At 40.7% G+C, this 19,953-nt stretch overlaps 1 protein-coding gene across 3 annotated transcripts in view; it reads right to left on the reverse strand.

Annotated features, from left to right (window-relative positions):
- Positions 1-19,953, reverse strand: part of LOC104597720 (uncharacterized) — an 82,060-nt gene that overhangs the window by 40,407 nt on the left and 21,700 nt on the right. For 2 of the 3 annotated variants that reach the window (XM_088891238.1, XM_010259439.3), the window contains exons 3-4: positions 4,717-4,846; positions 4,113-4,215 (exon numbers count right to left, since the gene is read on the reverse strand). In XM_088891238.1, coding sequence (XP_088747364.1) covers positions 4,113-4,215; positions 4,717-4,846 — 233 coding nt within the window. Of the gene's footprint in view, positions 1-4,112; positions 4,216-4,315; positions 4,503-4,716; positions 4,847-19,953 lie in introns of those variants that run through there. The other variant, XM_088891239.1, reaches the window with a different exon arrangement.

Consider the following 19,953-nt stretch of genomic DNA (forward strand, 5'->3'; position numbering starts at 1 on the left):
CCTTTTGTCTAACTTGAAAGGATCTAGACAAATTTGGTTTAGGAGGCCAAGAAAAAGAGATAACGAATCAACTTCAGCATCCCTTAACCCCCTACAAAAGCCAAAATCCCAATTTGGCTCCAATGTTATCCCCGAGGATGAGACAAATTTTGAAATAACCTCTTTTTTAAATGAAGAAATAGAGAACAGCAAAGAGAAAAGGTCCTTTAAAGGGGTATTTCCCACCCAGATATCTTCCCAAAACCTGACAGAATTACCAGAACAAGCTTCATACCTAAGAAATCTGAGAAACTAAGGGATGAGTTTGTGGATGGCTTTCCACGGTGCTGCCAGGTTAGCCCACCTTGATACACCTTGTCCCACCCATCCTCTGAGATGCCATGAATACTCCCCACCACTTGATGCCAAAGCCTCTCTCTCTCCAAAGGCCAACGCCAAAGCCACTTCCCCAATAATGCTTGATTTTTTTGAACCACCCTCCCTGACCCCAAGCCCCTTCCTTTCTGCTTCTACACACAATTTCCCACTTAATCAAATGATACTTTTTTCCCTTGTCCTGGTTCCCAAAGGAAGTCTCTCATTAATTTCTCCAGTTTCTTGGCTTCCCTAGGCGGAATTCTAAAGACAAACAAAAAGTAAGTGGGTAAATTCGCAAATGTGGCTTTTATTAACGTGATCCTGCGGTCCTTCCACCCAAAGAAATGTAATTCTTCTTCCATGAGGCTAATCTCTTCTCAAACTTCTCTACTACTGGGTCCAAAACCTACTCCCCTTAAGGTTTGCCCCTAAAGGAAGCCCTAAAAGGACAAGGACCCGGATGAGATAGAACACTGAAGACACCCTACAATAACCTCAATCTCCCTATCCTCCAAACTAATACCCGCTATGAAACTCTTTTCCAAATTTATTTTCAGATTAGAAAGTCTTTCAAAGCATTTTATTAACTCCTTCAGATTTGATACCTTTTCACTAAATCCCCCTTCACAAAAGATCATTAAGTCATCTGCAAACTGAATGTGGGTAACTGGGATCTTGTTCCTCCCTACTCCCCAACCCCTAATGATCTCTTCCCTGTCAGCCTTAGAAGTGCTTCTACTCAACACATCAGCAACTAAAGTAAAGAGGAACAGAGAGAGTGGATCCCCTTGCCTGATATCCCTGCGAGCTGGAAAGAAGTCCTTTACCACACCATTGACCAATATAGAGTAGTGGCAGGATACACACCCAAGCATCCACTTACACCATCTCTCCCCAAAACCACAATTCCTCAATACCTCAGAGAGGAACTGTCAATCTACCCAGTCGTAAGCCTTTTCAAGATCAAACTTGCAAACAAAGCCCCTTTGCCTAGATATCTTCATCTCCTCCACACAATCATTCGCAATTAGGAACTGATATGTTTTTTATCTTCCTGGGATAAATGCCCCTTGATTTTGCCTAATGATGGATGGGAGGACTTCTTTAATCCTTAGAGAGAGCACCTTAACCAGAATTTTACAGATACTTCTCACCAAACTGATAGACCTAAAGTCTTTTGGATGATTGGCATCAATCTTGTTAGGAATTAGAGCCAAGAGCGTAGTATTGACTCTAGGACGTACAAAGCTATTGTCTACAAATTCCTAAAAGACATCACATAAATCCTCTTTTAGCACCTCCCAACAATCTTGGCAAAAAGACATTGTAAAAGCATCTGGGCCGGAAGCCTTAGATCTATCTATTAAAAAGACAACATGCTTGATCTCTTCTTCCTCAAAATTCCATTCTAACGACCTTGCCTTATCATCCTCCACCCTAGGCCAATCTATCCCTTCCACACTTGCTTTCTCATTCAAAGGCCTCCTGAATATTGATTTGAAGTGGTCCACAAATTTCCTGGTTGGTAATCACCTCCCCATCCACCTCTAGTTTTGTCACAAAGTTCTTCCTCCTTCTCCCATTGGCCAGGTCATGAAAGAACCTGGTATTCCCATCCCCTTCCTTAATCCACTTATGCTTAGATTTCCTCCAACTATATTCCTCTCTCAGAAGTACCTCTTTCAGTTGTCTCCTCAACCCTTTGGCATCCTCAAACATGATATTTTGGGATTCCTTCAGATCCAATTCTTCTATTTGATTGATCACGCTCATTTTTTTGTTCCTCAAGTCTCCCAAAATGATACCTATTCCACTCTTTTATTATAGATCTTAACCTCTTTAATTTCTTAAGAAATCTGACTCCCTTCCAGTTTATCCCTATTAGCTCCTCCCCCACCACTCCTTCACTTTATTCACAAATTCCAGATGGGTTAGCCACATATTTTCAAATTTGAAAGGTTTAGGTCCAGTAGCAAAGGACTCCGAACCTAACTTGATAGGACAATGATCAGAGGTGACCCTGCGCATAGCTCTAGCAACCAAATTTCCCCACAAACTTTCCCAAGCTAAGTTAAAAAGAAATCAATCGAGTTTTGAATACGGGGTTTTCCTAGAGGTTGGACCAAGTGAATTTGGCTTGCAAAAGTGTGGTTTCCTTCAACTCACCAAGAAAACATGTAGCAGCTTGCTTGCTTTCTTTCTATCTTTTCAAGTTCAATTTTCTACTTAATCTTAGGTGATTTCTACTGTAAAAATCAGTAGAACAGATTTGGTAGGTCTGTTCTCCACATTACATAGATCCAGAGTCCTTATCCAACTCTTAAAGGAATCATTAAATTGAGTTTCCATAATCTGGGTCTATCAGGGCTAAAAGGTGCCTTCTAAGATCATGGGCTTCTGCTATTGTTTAATTAGGATTAGGTAATTTAAACTGAACAAGGGCTGAACTGATGCCACTTTTTCAAGATCTCAGATTAGCACCCATGCTCAAATACACTTCCTTGAAGATTGAAAGAAACTCTCAATTGGTAATTAGATAGATGCAGGAAGGTGGAGAGATAATTGGACAATTTATCACTTTTAAAGAGAGGCTAGATTATTTTTTCGATCAATAAACGTAAACTTCATTGATTGGATATGAATTATAAAGATTATAAGTACAATAGGAGAAAAAACAGTTTATCTCCAATACCAAAAAGCTTTACAATTGAGCCCAAAACATTTGATCTCTCCAACCCCTTGTTTTGCCAAAGAATCAGCCATGCTGTTAGCCATCCCTTGCACCAACGGAATTCTAACATCCATACCCCAGGCTATCCATTTAATCTTCTTTACTGTGTTTTTGCACATCCATAAATCATTTCTTTATTTTGTAGCCATTGGATCATCAATTGTAAATCTCCTTATACAATCAACTTGTGCACATCTAACTCCTCTGCTCTGCCTACCCCTTCAAAAACCGCCATTACTTGAGCCCTCAAGGAATCACCAATGCCAACTGGACCTGAAAAAGTTCAGCCAATTCAGTTGTAGATTCCCTTGCTAGGGCAGGGTTTACAGGGGAGAATTGTATTGGGGCCATCCAATTAGGGCTAGCCTTTGTTTCTTTGGAACCTTTTTAGGGTGTGTGTCTGGTTGTTAAGATAGCAATGGGTATGTGAGTTGTTCTTGTGCTTTTCTCTTTATTGCTATGAAGATTCTCTGTTGCTATCAATTTATAGCTATTACAGCTCCATTGAAAGGAGAAACTTTGTATTAGAAGGTATACAGGTTGGGGAGTAGAGAGTGATACTCTGTAATTGGGATTCATTTTCATTTCTCTACATTCTTATGCCTACAAGTAATAATATTTTTGTTACAAAAATACTAAATTCCCATGATGATCTAGTTCCCATGTGTCCAATATCAGGCTATCTTAAGTTATTCAACAAGGACTGAAGAGAAGTATTTCACTTGTACAAAAGACCCTTTCTTTTCTTTTCTTTTTTCTCTTTCTTTTTTATTTAAATGTTTATTTTGTGGAAATAAGCTGGAAATGAACCAGATAACTCAATATAATAAAACAAAACTAAACAATAGTACAACATAGATCTGCCTCAGCTTAAATTGGATTTACCAGAAAATGCAAAAAAAAATGCAATTAAATAAAAAGAAATTGACAATTAGAACAGATGCTGTTATATAAGGAATGCAAAAGCATTACAAGAGAAAAAATATATATTATATATCAAATGGACATGGTAAAGTGATGTCACTTTTCAGGTGGAAGAATCTTCTTTTCGTTGTTGAACTCTTGGATCCAATCCTCATCCTCATTGTCTAGGTCATACTCAATAAACTCTCCAAGCTCAGCCCGAGCTGCAAATTATAAGCAAAATCTTAATAATCCAATAAAAGATAAATTATGTAGAAGATACTGTCACAGTTTCTAAAGATTCAAAGAACAAAGTTAACAAACCTCCCCTTCCACAAGGGGCGCAGTGGGCAAAAGAGATGTAAGTGGAAAATTGGCCATTGAAGGGGACTTCAAGATGATAATTAGTTGGCTGGTTAATAATGAAGCATAGAGTTACATAAATGAAATCAAGCAGTTCAACTGGCTCAAAAGGAATGTGCCACTGCAAATACATTGGGTGAAGAGATATTTACATGGAATGGTTGACGGATTAGTCAAATTGGCAGTGGATTGGGAACAAATTTTCTGAGCACAACCTTAAGAGATTCGTAAGAAGCATTGCGGCAGTGATGGGGGGTGTTAACCATGCTCTCTGACCTTTGACTGTATAAATTGTAAATAATTTACAATGAAGAAATCTGTTATTGATCAAAAGAAAAAAAAAAAAAAAAAAAAAAACAAACCTCCCCTTCCACGCAAATAAGATGTTGGTTGAGTGAAGGTGCGGGAATAATCTCGTTCATAAGTATCCACAACAACAAACTGTGGGATCGGTATTTCAGGGGCACTTTTCTTGTTAGAAGTTTGTTGTACCTGTAAGATAGAAATATAATCAATCAAATTCTGGCTAGATACAAACAAGGTTTAAAGTATCGATATTATACTCCTGATATGAGAAGTATTGTATCCCTATCCATGGCCATAGATATGAGATATGCCACAACTGGATACATATCTCACAAGTTCTGTGTATCGGCATGATATGCCTCCGTATTGAACCGTATCGGTGGATATGATCGGATGTGCATCGACACAAAAACACATTGGTGCTTAGTCCGATGAAATTATGTATTAACCGCTTTTGGATTACTTTTTAACTTTAATAAAAATTGAAAATTATAATTATGAAAATCAAAACAGAATTATAATTATAAAAACTGAAATAGTTAATTTAAGGTTTAATTTCCCCAAAATTTAATAAGAACTGAAATTTATAAATTAATTTATTTTGTCTACCTTACATGATTTATGTATTTCATTTTACATATAAATTACATGTTAAATATAACATATAATTGTATGATGTGCACATGTTTTAGAGTGTTAGTATTGTTGTTTGCAATGTTTCTCTTCATATAAGCTATTAAAGTGTGCATCTTCATGTGTTTATACCTTATTCACAGATAACTCAGCTTTAGATTTAGAGTTATTAATGTATTTATGTGATTTGGATGCATTTCTTAGCCTATCCAAGTGTTTCGATATCTTTCGTCCGTATCCATGTCTTTCCAAAGTGTATCTGTATTTGCATCTGTATATGAGCTATCCAATTCGATACTCAATACTGATACTTTGATCCTTGGATACAAATAAAACTTTGATTTTTTAAGATAAATAAACAAGAAGATTTTGTTACTAAAAAGAGTAAATACAACTAACACAGGTACCAAGGAGTCACCCTGGCAAACAGCATAAAGAACAAAAAAAGATAGACTCGCTAATCCAAGGAAGACATGATACACAATGCAAGAAAGAAATCCTAATTTGCCATTTAAAGTGTGCCAAAAGTCAGTCCCAAAATCTTCTTTCTTGAGGCCTTCAAATTCTGGAAGAACCAGCACCCAATAACAATCTTTGAACTGATTTCCACCCCAACTTTCCATGCTTTTCATCTTCCCCTCAAAGATTCTTTTGCTTCTCTCCTTCAATACCTCCCGGCAGACAGCAAAGGGAATACAGCTCCAAATAACTTTAGCTTTAGGATTTCCATGAACTCTCGGCCAACAACCAAAAATTTCAACAGAGTCCCTTGGCACCCATCAAGACACCTTGGAGAGATTGAAGAAATAGGCCCAGATTCTTTTCACAAAATTACACTGGACCAACAGGTGCAGAGTATTCTCCTCTTCAGAAAAACACAATACACATCTCTTTGGGAACTGATAGCCTCTTTTCTTCAAAATAGCTGCCCATTGAAATCAGCCATGCAAAAGCTTCCACTCTTGAGGGAACTGGTTTCCCCCAAACACCTCTAATTTGTTCAGCCTCCAGCTGATTCCTTATCAAAGCATTATACATAGATTTTTTTTTAATAGTGAAGAAGAATTTATTAAAAAAGGAAGGTGGAAGGTTTGATTGTGAATCTTCCATCTTTACATTCTTTCCACCATTTAACATCTGAAACCAAAGTGTCACAATCTGACACAGGCCTAGCCTAACCTACGCTTGGTGCCTTCGTTGAGTGGCACTATCGTAAATATCTCCAGTATGATTTTTCAGAAAAGTGATGTTTCCTACTAGTAGACCTCCAAAAGCTTAACGTACTCTTTGAGGGGTGGTCAACCTCCTTGGGTGCCTAACCTTGGCACTCCATAAACCAACATCCCTTGTGGGGCGGCCTTGGTTAATGGCTAGTATGGCTACCAAGGTTCCTCATGGGCACACACGCTCATGGGGACAGTTCATGGACCGGCACTATGCGATGCACATTAAGGGGAGACTTTCCATGCGGGTCAAGCCCAAGCATGTCCCTACACCTCACCAGCCCCATGCCCAAGCTAATCAAGCTACCCCATTGTCCATAGCACAAGGTGTGTTCACAACCCAGCGGTTGCCTTACATCATCGGCACAATAGGTGCCTCACATCATCGGCACACAGTTGTCTCACATCATGGCATTCCCCCTTTGGCACGTAAGAGGCGCCTCCCATGGACCGGCAAGAGCCACAAAGAGCCTCAGCCATGCACCGCAAGGTCATGATCCAATGCCACTAACCTTGGTGGAGCCTTCATCGGGCCAACACATGGCCCTTTCAACACTAGGCTTGTCCTAGCCGCACATGGCCTGGACGCTACACAGGTTTCTTCTGTTGCAAACCTACCCTATGACAAAAGGGTCAATTTCCATTACCTATAGCTTATCCAGCAGCTCCACAGACTCTTCCATCTCCCAATCAAACAAAAATCTCCTAAAGGTAGGGCAAAGCTCACACAGCTTTCTAATTCCAATCCAATCATCCTCTAAAAATATTACACTAGACCCATTCCCCACCCTCCAAGAGAAAGAAGGAAGCATCAATGAACTTCATAATCCTCTTCCACACACTTACCCCATAAGATGACCTCTCACCTCCCTCACATCCCACCCAAAATTCACCACCCTATACTTACATACCACCACATCCTCCAATAGAGCCTCTGTCTCCCTCCCAAACCTCCATACCCACTTCCCCATCAAAGCTTTATTAAGGACTCACACCTTTCTCACTCCCAATCCCCCATCTTTTTAGGTCTACACACAAAGTCCCACTTAACCAAACGAAATTTCTTCTTTTCCACCCTAACATTCCATAGAAAATCTGTTTGAATCAACAAAACAACATTCATACTAAATGTATGAAGAAGCAGGGGCTCTTTTTAAATTAACAATGATTTTTTTGAAGATAAATAAAAAATAAAATTTATTCAAGAAAGAAGAACAAGGTAAAGAAAAGGTGATGAGAAATGACCCATTCCCAAAGGAACAGAGAAAAACCAAACCAAAAACTATTGCACATCAAACCCCATCCACCAATCATGAAATGCAAAAGGAAAAAAGCACCCACCCAACCCTATACAACCAAACATAAAAATCAATCACACAATGACTTTACTTCAAAGCCCTAAAAACTCAAGGCTTGCCATCCCACCCATCCAACACAATGAAACCACCTGCTTGCAGTTCTAATCCCCTCTAATCCTTCTAAGCTCACAGCATAATAGCCCCATCATCTTGAAAAGAAATCTCATTACTTTTTTTTTATCAATAACTGCAGAATTTTCATTAATATAAAAGGTAAAGATAGATACAGAAAGTACATAATACAACATAAAGTCAATGAGAGACAAAAACTCTTGTATCTCCCCTACAAAGTTCCTGTCTTACAGCTTTGTCCAGAAAAGTGTTCCCCTCTCCACCCCTTACTTGGCTAATACATCTGCTATAGAATTAGCACAGACTCACTGAATCTTCACTTCCATGTCTTTTGTTGTCCATTTAAACTTCTTTTTCAGATTACTGTATATTCACATCCACAGGTTATCACATTGTAGCCAGCTCACTACCAGTTTAGAGTCCCCCTCTACAATTAATCTCCTAATGATCAACAATCTTGCTCTCTGTATTCCTTCCTTCAAGACCAACAATTCTGCTCTAAGAGAGTCTCCTTCCCCAATTGGTCCTGAGCATAGAGCAATAAAACGGCCACTCTCGTCTCTAAAACACTACCTATACCTGATGATCCAGGGTCTCCCATACTACTTCCATCAAAATTAAGCTTAAAGAAGCCTCTGTCTAGTTGAGACCAATATGGAATAGTTATTATCCTACTAGATTGAGATCCTTTAATTCAAAGTCCTTTTTGCTTTCTTTGTCTTTTTAACAGGACCCAATCCAAATAAACCCCCTTCAGTCTTGTGAACACTTTTGAAACCTGAACCATTCATTGAATCATCTAAACTGCAGACAAGACCTTCAATAAAATTCGTATCTCCTTAGGCTCAAAAACTATTCTTTCTAACTCCCAAACCGCATTTTTCTCAAACACCTGATCTGCCTTCTCCAGCCTTTTTCCCTTTCTAGAAGTGTCCCCGGACAAGACCCGTCTCTCTTGGACTTCCTCATTTCTTAAATCGGTCATCCACTTCTCAACATCTGCCTATGAATCCTTTTTACTCTTTAACTGCAGACAAGCTCTTTCTTCCATTTATCTAAGTCCTTCTGCCAATTTCCTCTCCCCCCAAGAAAAACAAACCCAATATTTTACTTACCTCCATTTCTTTATTCACCACAGCCTCTAGGTCAGCACTTTTTCAACTCCATGGGTTTCATTGATCATCACGTCCTCTTCGCTTGAGTCCAAATTTGATTTTTTTTATCAGAACAGAAAAATTATTTATTAAAATACTAATTAACAGTTACAGTGCAAGGATAATCCATCATATATGTGACCCCCCAAAATAAAGTGGGTGTATTAACCCCTGCTTTGCTAGCACATCAGCCAGCCCATTGTGTAGAATTAAAAGCAGAGCCAAGACATTGTCCAGCTCCAAGACTCTGACTCCCCTCCTAAGACCCAAATTCCAGTCAAGCTCAGAACCCCTCCTAGAGGAGGACAAGAAGGTGGATACAGGCTTATTCTTAAGGTTGGATATGGAGAATAAAGACCCAAATTGTTCTTTCAAAGGCAAACTCCCCACCCAGACATGTTCCCAAAACTTTACCAAATTACCAGAGCACAGATTATACCTGAAAAAAGGTAGGAAAGAAGGATAGCATGTATGGATTTTCAAGGAGATGCAGTAGTAGCTCAAGCCAATACTTCCTCATCCCAGCCATCAGTTGCTAGCCCATGGATGTTAATAATCACCTTTGCCCAGAGTTTATCCTAATCCACCAGAAGTCTCCACAGCCACTTCCTATACTTCCTTTGAATGTTCCTAATTCCTAACCCACCTCCAGACCTACTTCTACTTACAATCTCCTAACATGTGGTCCTTCCTTTCCTCTTGTAGTTCCCACAAAAAATCTCTCATTGGCTTTTCTAGGTTATTGGTTCCCACAAAAAATCTCCCATTGGCTTTTCTAGGATACTACTAACCTTTGCTGGAATTTTGAACAGTAAAAGGAAAAAGATAGGCAAGTTGGACAGAATTGATTTAGTTAATGTCATTCTGCCACACAAAGAAAGATAACTCCTCGTCCAAGAAGCTAGTCTCTTTGTGAATCCATCCACCACAAGGTTCCAAAAACTTACATTCCTCGGGTTATCTCCCAAAGGTAACCCCAAGTAATTCATTGGCCATTGTGAAATTTCACATCCCAAGATAGCTGCACACTCTGATACCACCCTTTCCTCCATATTAATCCCCACTTCACAACTCCTATTGAAATTTATTTTCATCTTTGACAACTGCACCACTATTATTTTGAAGATAAATAAAAGTTATATTAAAACAGAAAACACCCGGATGAACAGGAAAAACACCCAACAACTGCTTAAGACATCCAAATATGCCAAACCATCCCAACAAATCCAAACCCATACAAAGCGAAAAGAAACAACATAAGAACAACGAGACTCAAATCCAAAACCCATACAAAAACCAAAGCAAAATAAAACCACTCTCACCCTAGACCCCAAGTGGGAAACCAAACCCCCAAAAGACTCCAAATCAACAGTCAACTTAATCATTTTGATTGTCATCTTCCTATTGTCTTCTGACTGCACTTTGGTGTTTCCTTACCTTCTTGTTAGGTCCAATGCCAAAAATACCTCCTTTTATCCTTGAAAAATCCTTTGAGACTGGTATCTGCTGTTGGCTTCTCTTGATCTTCTGACCTTTGAGCCTTCTAACTGTATTTAAAGTTCCAACAGCTTCTTCCATCTCCTCAGATTTTTGACCCTATCTGGAACAACCACCCCCCTCCAAATCCTCTTGCTTTTCTTTGATGTTATCCTCCCCACCTCCGTTAGGCTTTTCCATCCCCTGAATTATGAAATTACTTGAGTTGTAATTAACCATTGTATCATCTTTATTATTGTTCTCCCCATTCCTTTCCTCCACAAACCTGAAAGCTTCTTTCACGAACTCCTCCCCTCCTAAGAAAAATAGACCCAGATTTCTGATAACTTCCACTTCCCCATTCACTACTTTTTCAATGTCACAAGTTACCTCCACCTTATGTGTCTCATCTATCATTATGTTGTCCTTACTTTCCTCCCTCAAGACCTCCCCTCCCTAAGTCCACTTTCAGTCCCCTCTCTCCGTTTTCTTCTAAAGGAAAAGTTCTGCATCTTTTCCTCTTATACATTCTGACCACAACCCTGCTCTTGTTTCCTGCCCCCTCACTTCCCCCTCCCTCATTCTCTGCTCCTTTCTCCGCTCCCTTCTCGTCCACTAAACCATTATCCCCTTTCCATCCTATGCTCTTTCCCACCTCCGCCTCCTCTCTTGTTTCCTCTGCCCCCACAAGCCCAATCATCTCAGCTCCTTGACTGTTCTCCCCCTCTTCCCCGATTGCAACTCCATCTCCTTCCCTCACATCCCTTGTCACCTCTCCACTTTCTCCTTCTTCCATAGCCGCTCTTTGCTCTTCCATATCTCTAACTTTAATTTCTTCTGTAGAATCTTCCTTACCGTCAGTGCCTTCCTGTAAAACTTTGTGCTCCTCTCCTTTATTCTGTTGATGGATTTTGTCTTCAGAACCCTCATGAACTTCTTCCTTCTCTTCTTCACATATCTTTTCTTCCTTATCGATTTTCTCTGTAATCAATAAACTCTTCTTCCTAGGGAAGAAATTTGCTTTTCTCTAGATGAGTCCTTCTACATTGCTAATAGCCTCTTCTGTGACCTCCTTCTCTATCGACCCCTCTTCATCTGCTGCATTACCTACTCAATCATCTAATTTTTCAAAACCTTCTGTCGTCCTTTGCATCGCACTCGAGCTACCTGATTTAGTAATTTTAAAACCATTTTTTTTACTCCAATAATAACATTTTAAAACTTGAGCATCCCCTCCAAAATCACTAGGCCTATTCTTCAGCCCAAAACTAATGGACTCAAAATTCTTGGGCCCACCATTGAAGACCTGTCCTAAATTTGAATATATCCTTCCTGAGTTGTCTTCTTCAATTTTCCCCATGTGCTCCCCATTGCCATCATGTGTTGGGCAATCATCATCAGGCCTTGCCAAGTGTACATGTCCCTCTTTCTACTGAGATGCATGTCCCCTTTCTATTCCATTTACTCCAGCCTCCCCTTGCTCATTCTCAACACTAATAAGGTCAGTAGAAGTTCAGGACTGTTATCAGTCTTGAACCCTAATGGATTTCAGGTTCGAACATAAAAAGAAAGGTAAAGAGAAAAGAGGAGGAAGAGGGAGGAGAAGCAGTAGAACACAAGAGTTGAAAAGGAGGAGCAGAAGCTTGATGATCTGCCGCCGCCACTTTAATTAATATTTATAGGTTATGCTCATTACATGGAAAGGACAGACCTGCCCTTAGTCTTTACATAACAAAATAGAGCAAAAAGACTGAAATAAATAACAACTGAAACAACTAAATGACCAATAGCTAACCCTAGGAAGACTAGAACACCTTCTACCCTACGAACACAGTGGGACCGTAGCTGTGGGGCCCACATCAGTGTTCTCTACACTCCCCCTCAAGTTGGTAATAAATGTTTATCATTCCCAACTTGGATAGATCCGCCTCTAGCTTCTTCCGTGGTACAGCTTTGGTGAGGATATCTGCCAACTGCATGTTGGAGGTGATGTATGGGAGACACACTTCTTGTGATGAGACCCTCCCTCGTACAAAGTGTCGATCAACTTCAATATGTTTAGTTCTGTCATGCTGCACCGGGTTGTGTGCTATATTAATAGCCGCTTGATTATCACAATACAGCATCAGGGGCTTCTCATACTCAATACCCAAGTCCTCAAGTAGTGATCTCAGCCACTCCGTTAGCCATTGACATGTACTCAGCTTCAGCACTAGATCGGGAGACAACACTCTGCTTCTTACTCCTCCAAGAGACCAGGTTACCTCCCACAAGGGCGCAATATCCAGAGGTAGACCTTCTGTCATCAACACTCCCTGCTCAATCGGCATCCGTATAGACTTCCACCTTCATGTGGTCATTGTTCTTGAACAGTATACCTCTACCCGGGCATCTCTTCAAGTATGCTAGTATTCTTTCTGTTGCAAGAAGGTGTGTGGTTCTAGGAGAATGCATGTACTAACTGACAACACTAACTGCATAACTGATATCTGGCCAAGTGAGGCATAGATATAGGAGCTTTCCCACTAACCGCTAGAACATAACTTTGTCTTCAAGCAGCTCCCCACTCTCTGCACTAATCCTGTGGTTCTATTCAATGGGTGTATCTGCAAGTTTGACACCCAGCCTTCCAGTTTCAGCCAACAGATCTAGAACATAATTCCTCTGAGAGACAAAGATCCCCTGTTTAGATCTAGAAACCTCAATACCCAAAAAATACCGAAGTGTACCCAGATCTTTCACCTCAAACTCTTGATGAAGGAGCTGTTTGAGGGACTCAATCTCATGGCTGTCATTTCCTGTCACCACAATATCATCAACATATACTGCAAGTAGTGTCAGTGAGGACTCCACCCTCTTGATGATAGTGTATGATCTGACTGGGCCTGTACATAACCGAACTTCCCAAGGGCTAGTCTGAATCTGTCGAACCAAGCTCTAGGTGACTGCTTCAAACCACACAATGCCTTATTGAGCCGGCAGACCTTCTTACCTGCCTCTGTATCATAGAATCCAGGAGGCAACTGCATGTAAACCTCTTCCTGCAAGTCTCCATTCAGGAAGGCATTTTTAACATCCATTTGGTACAAAGGCCAAGTGTAACTTGCCGCAAGAGATAATAGAACCCGAATGGTGGTCATCTTGGCTACCGGGGCAAATGTCTCCAAGTAATCTATACCATAAGTCTGAGTGAACCCTTTTGCAACTAGCCGAGCTTTGTACCTCTCAATGGAACCATCCGCATTGTGCTTCACAATAAATACCCATATGCATCCAACTGGTTTCTTTCCTTTGGGCAAGTCAACTAGCTCCCAGGTATTATTTTTCAACAGGGCATCCATTTCAACTTGCATTGCACCTCTCCACTCCGGGACTGATAGGGCTTCTTGCATTGTTCTTGGAATAGGGACATCAGCAACGGAAGTGAGATAGGACCTGTAGGAGGGAGATAGGCGATCATAGGACAAAAACTGGGAGATGCAGTGGGTTGTAGATGTGGTGCAATGCCGCTTTCCTTTACGGATGGCAATGGGAAGGTCAAGGTCATCTGCAGGGGGTGAGGTAGCAACAATGGAAGGAGTCTCTGTGGGCCCTAAGACTGTAATATCTGGACTTGGAGCCGCAGAAGAGATTGGAGCTGGCCGGGACTGCTGATGACCGGCCCCCTGACCACCCTCGCTACTGCAGCCCTCATCACCCACTGGAATAGGTAAGGGAACAGCCCCAAAAGTATTAACCCTGCCCTCACTGCACTCCCCGTGAAGAAAAGGACCCAAATCTCCACGCTCGCTACTCTCCCCCTGAGGAGAGACCCGAGAATAGTAGGGTGTCTCCTCAAAGAAAGTGACATCCATGGATACAAACTTCTTCCCTGAGACAAAATCATAGCAGCAATAACCCTTTTGAGTTTGTGCATAACCAAGAAAGATGCATTTGGAGGCCTTGGGTTCAAACTTGGAGTGATGGGGACCGAGAAGCTGAACAAAAAAGGTACAACCAAATGTTTTGAGAGGAACAGTAAACAACTCCTCATCTAAGTATAGAAGGGAAAAAGGAGATGACATATCAAGAACCCAGGAAGGAACCCGATTAATAAGATATACCACCGTGAGGATAGCATCACCCCAGAAGCGAATAGGGACATTGGAGGTAAACATAATGCTTCTAGCCACCTCCAAGATGTGTCTATTCTTCCTTTCTGCAACCCCATTCTGCTGAGGTGTATGAGGGCAAGTGCTCTGGTGAATAACCCCATGAGTAAGAAGGTAAGATGCCAATGGCTTAGCAAAGTATTCCTTTGCATTATCAGATCTAAGAACTTTGATCTTGGCATCAAACTGGGTTAGGATCATTTGGTGAAAGTTTTGGGTTAGGGCGGAAACCTCATCTCGTGAACACATAAGATAAACCCAAGAAAACCGGGTATGGTCATCAACAAATAACAGAAAATATCTGTACCCACCCATGGAAGGAATGTGATATGGCCCCCAAACATCCGTATGCACAAGATCAAAAGAACGATTGCTCCTTTTATTGCTCAACGAATAAGAGTGTCTACAATGTTTAGCAAACTCACAGCTTTCACATTGCAACTGGGACAACTCAACAGACTCAAACAAATTAGGAAACAGACTCCTTAAGGACCGAAAAGACAAATGACCCAATCGGTTATGCCAAAGCATAACCGAACTCACACTCTGGGAAGCAAGTGACTTCTTATCCCCTGACTCTTTCCGACGAGAACTCTCCCTGAGCAAATAGATCCCATTCGTCTCACGGCCAGTCCCGATCACCTTCTTCGTCTTCAAGTCCTAAAAAACACACTGGTCAAGGAAGAAGGTTACTGAACAGTTCATGTGTTTGGTAATACTACTGACTGAAAGAAGGTTAGTATCAAGTTTAGGGACATGTAAGACAGAAGACAAGGAGATGGTATCCGATAGCTTGATGTCACCCTTGCTAGAAATGGGGACAAGAGAGCCATCAGCAATAGATACTTTATCCCTACCAGAAGATAAATGATAAGTGGTAAACAATGAAGGCAAGCTAGTCATATGGTCGGATGCACCTGAATCTATTACCCAACAGGGTTCAGTGGTACCTGGAGCTGAGGCTCGAGTACCTGAATATGCGGAAGCAAATGTGGCGGGGGCTAATGGTGACTGCGGTGGCTGAGCTGAGTTCCCAACTTCCCTTTCCAACTGTATAAGAGCAGCCCAAACTGCGGCTAAGGTCTCTAAGAATGTGCCTCTTGTGCCAGACGAGGATGCTGAATTAGTATGCACTGCCACATCAACGTTACCCGTCTTGCTTCTTAACTTTGCCGGGACCAAATAAGGATGTAGCTTCCAACATGTTTCTTTTGTGTGTTTGGGTTTCTTACAATGCCCACATACCACATAATTGTTGTTCCCAATACTGCCTTCTGCCTGATTCTTAAACTCCATTTCGATCAAGAACCAGAAGTCTCAAAATTAGGGTTACTACAGTCAAAAACAGCACTTGGACTATCAACCACAATCACAAAATCAGTATAGAACCAATTTGTACTCATAGTGGATGTACATGAAACAGGTATAAAACTGATCTGAAATCAGTAACCACACACAACAGCAACAGTCCGAACTGTTTTCACCCCCTTAGAAGAGTTCGAAACCCCAAAAGAAAACTGAAAAACAGTTTGAAGAACAATCTGATATGCTGAAGCCGAATTGGGGTTTTAATCAGTCCTAAAAGTAAATTCCCAGTCGTACACTCCAGACAGTACCGTACGGATAAGGTTTGTAGTAGGGTTAATATGAAACCCTAAAACTGATCAATGTTGAGGAGAGAACTATTAGGGTTTGCCGTAGAATTAGATCACAAGATGCAGTCCAGTACTAGGGTTTGCCGCAGGATTAAGACAAAATCCTAGAGTAGTTCGGCCACCCTTGCTAGATAGGTCCAACCTATCTTCTCTTATAGTACTTCTCTCAGAAAATGAAAAAAACTTACAATAGGATGTTGTTCGCTGCCTTCCAAGGTTACCCGAACCCTAGCCTTCTCTGATTCTTCCTGATCACCAACTCGTTGCAACTGTGGCAATTCTTCAAACAACTGCTAATCCTCTGGAGATCTCCAAGAACCAGTCAACGAACTCTACTTTCTCAGCTTCCAGCCTTAGATGGTTCTCATGTGGTCGGCTGGACTAGACTCACATGAGAAACCCTAGCTTTGATACCAAGTAGAAGTTCAGGACTGTTATCAGTCTTGAACCCTAATGGATTTCAGGTTCGAAAACAAGAAGAAAGGTAAAGAGAAAAGAGGAAGAAGAGGGAGGAGAAGCGGTAGAACACAAGAGTTGAAAAGGAGCAGAAGCTTGATGTTTTGCCGCCGCCACTTTAATTAATAGTTATAGGTTATGCTCATTACATGGAAAGGACAGATCTGCCCTTAGTCTTTACATAACAAAATAGAGCAAAAAGACTGAAATAAATAACAACTGAAACAACTAAATGACCAATAGCTAACCCTAGGAAGACTAGAACACCTTCTACCCTACGAACACAGTGGGACCGTAGCTGTGGGGCCCACATCAATGTTCTCTACAAGGTCCTTTTTTTGAAACATGGCCAGCAATTTATTTTGCCTCGAACACTTAAACTCCGCTGCCCCTTCAGTCTAATTTCAAATTTCTCACCCTATTGAGTTTATCGCCTTCACAGACTAAGTTTGTACCGTCAGCAAATTGTAGGTGGATAAAAGACACTCTATCCCTTCCCACTCTCCATCCTCTCACCAGCTCTTAATACACCCATGAATCCACTTAAACCATTTGTCTCCAAAACCATAGTTTCTCATCACCTCCAACAAGAATTCCCAGTCCACCAAGTCATAGGCCTTCTCAAGATCAAGCTTATAGACTAACCCATTTCTTTTCATCTCCTCCACACACTCATTATCAATTAGAATTTGATTAATAATCTGCCTAAACTTCACAAATGCTCCTTGATTTGGGTAAATAAAGGAAGGAAGAGCAGATCTAACCCTTCGCGAAAACACCTTCGTAATGATTTTATACAAACTATTGACTAAGTTGATCTAAACTCTCTTGGATGGTTTGAATCGAATTTTTTGGGGACCAGGGAAATGAAAGTGGAACTCAATTCTGGTTTTATAACCCCTCCGTCAAAAAACTCATCAAAGACCCTTAATATATCATTTTCCAAGATGTCCCAACAATCCTGGTAAAAAACCACCGTAAACCCATCTGGTCCAAGTGCTTTTGCTCCATCCGTAGAAAAGACTACCTCCTATATTTCCTCCAAAATTAAAACTTATTTCTATCCAAACCTTGTGATCTCCCAATAGTCTTGGTCAATCTGTCCTAATCCTAACCTCTCATTCAAGGGTCTTCTAAAAATAGATTTGATATATTCCACAAAGAATTTAGTGTTTCCATCCCCTTTCTTTATCCATTTGTGCCTGGATTTTTGTCTCCAAGTTATTTGTTCTTTGAACAATATATCCTCTGATTGCTTCCTTAATACCCTTCTCTCGTGCTTGTCATTTTCTTTAAAAGTTCCTTGAATTTCTTCATCATCGAAAGCCTCAATTTGATAGATTATTTCTTGCTTACTCTCTTTTAATGTCCCAAAATATCTAATATTCCAATTTTTTATCTTAACATTCAAATCCTTCATCTTTTGGTGAAACTTCATGCCTTCCCATTTAAACCTTGGATTACTTTCCATCCACCACTCCTTATCTTTTTTCTTTGAACGTTTTTTTTTTTTGATAAATAACAAAGACTTTTATTAAAAGATAATAATAGAAAAGGTACAAAAGGAGGGGTAAAAATTCTTAACCCTCCCAAGAAAGCAATTCAGATTACAATGTTGCCCAGAAGAAATTAACTCTTCCCACCCCTTGTTTGGCCAATGAATCTGCCAAGGAGTTGGCACACCTCTTTATCCATTGAAGTTTGACTTCCATATTTTGGGTGAGATGTCTAACTTTCTTTTTTTCATTCAGAAACTTCCACAAACTAGAAGTATCCTTCATCAACCAATTTATAGCCAACTTAGAGTCACCTTCCACTATCAATTTTCTGATATTTAACTCTTGAGCTCTTTTTAACCCTTCCAAGACAGCCAATATTTCAGCTCTAAGAGAGTCCCCCCATCCAATAGAACCAGAATACTATGCAATAATTTGACCTTCATCATCCCTGAAGGCTCCCCCTATACCCAACAGACCTGGATTTCCTTCACTACTACCACCAAAGTTTAGTTTAGTGAAACCTGAAACTGGAGGGGACCAATTGGGTGGGATACATTCTTTCTTGGAGCTGACCAAGCCACTTCTTTCCACTTCCTGATGATGTCTCCTTCTGAATAATTTTATAAACTTTGCAAAGTTTTAACCCAATGGATCACCCTTATAGAAATCAGTTCAATGATTACACCCTTATTTCTTCCTTTGCCATGAAAGGTCCATTGATTCCTTTCCTCCCAGACTGTCCAACATACAGCTGCTCTTACACACCTCCACAGAATTTTCCCTCTCTTCTTCAGCCCCCTAACAGTAGTAGAATGAAATAAGCTTTGTAAATTTGGGGGAGGGGTCCACCTGCCACCAAAAAGAAAGAAAAACCAACACCAGATTTCTGAAACAAATGGGCAAGAAACCAATAAGTGATAGCAAGTCTCACCATTCTTCTTACAAAGGATGAACCAGTTTGGGGATAAACACCAATTAGGCCTTTTTCTTTGACGTAAGTCACAAGTGTTACACTTTTCAAGGAAAACTTCCCAACAAAAAACACTAATTCTGGGAGGAATTGGTCTACCCCAGACTTCCAAAACTGGAAAAGGGATTCCAAAGACAGGAGGGGAATGAGCCAGTTCCTTGAAGAAAGAGGAGCAAGAGAAGATACTCGAAGGAGACGGAGCCCAAATCCTACTATCCCTCCTAAGGGGGTCAATAACCACCCCCTCAAGGATATTTAGCAGGTCAGCAATGAGGTTCAGTTCCAGTTCTCTAAGGGCCCTTCTAAAACCCAAATTCCAATCAATGGTTGAATTAGAGGTGGTCAAAACAATGGAGACTGGCTCATTTTTAAACCGTGATAAAGAATACAAGGAAGGGAAAAGCTCTTTTAGCAGAGTGCTTCCCACCCAAACATGATCCCAAAATTTCGCGCAATTACCAGAGCACATATCATACCTGATTAGAGGACGAAAAGAAGGAAGTATGGCATGAATTGATTTCCAAGGAGAAGCTCTCGTAGCCCTAGTTGAAACTCCAGAGCCCCAGCCATCCGCCGCTTGCCCATGAATACTTAAGACAACTTGAGCCCATAATTTATCCCTTTCCAAAGTCAATCTCCAAAGCCA

Source organism: Nelumbo nucifera, chromosome 7, assembly GCF_055504915.1.
Source record: "Nelumbo nucifera cultivar China Antique chromosome 7, China Antique-T2T, whole genome shotgun sequence".
NCBI lineage: Eukaryota > Viridiplantae > Streptophyta > Magnoliopsida > Proteales > Nelumbonaceae > Nelumbo > Nelumbo nucifera.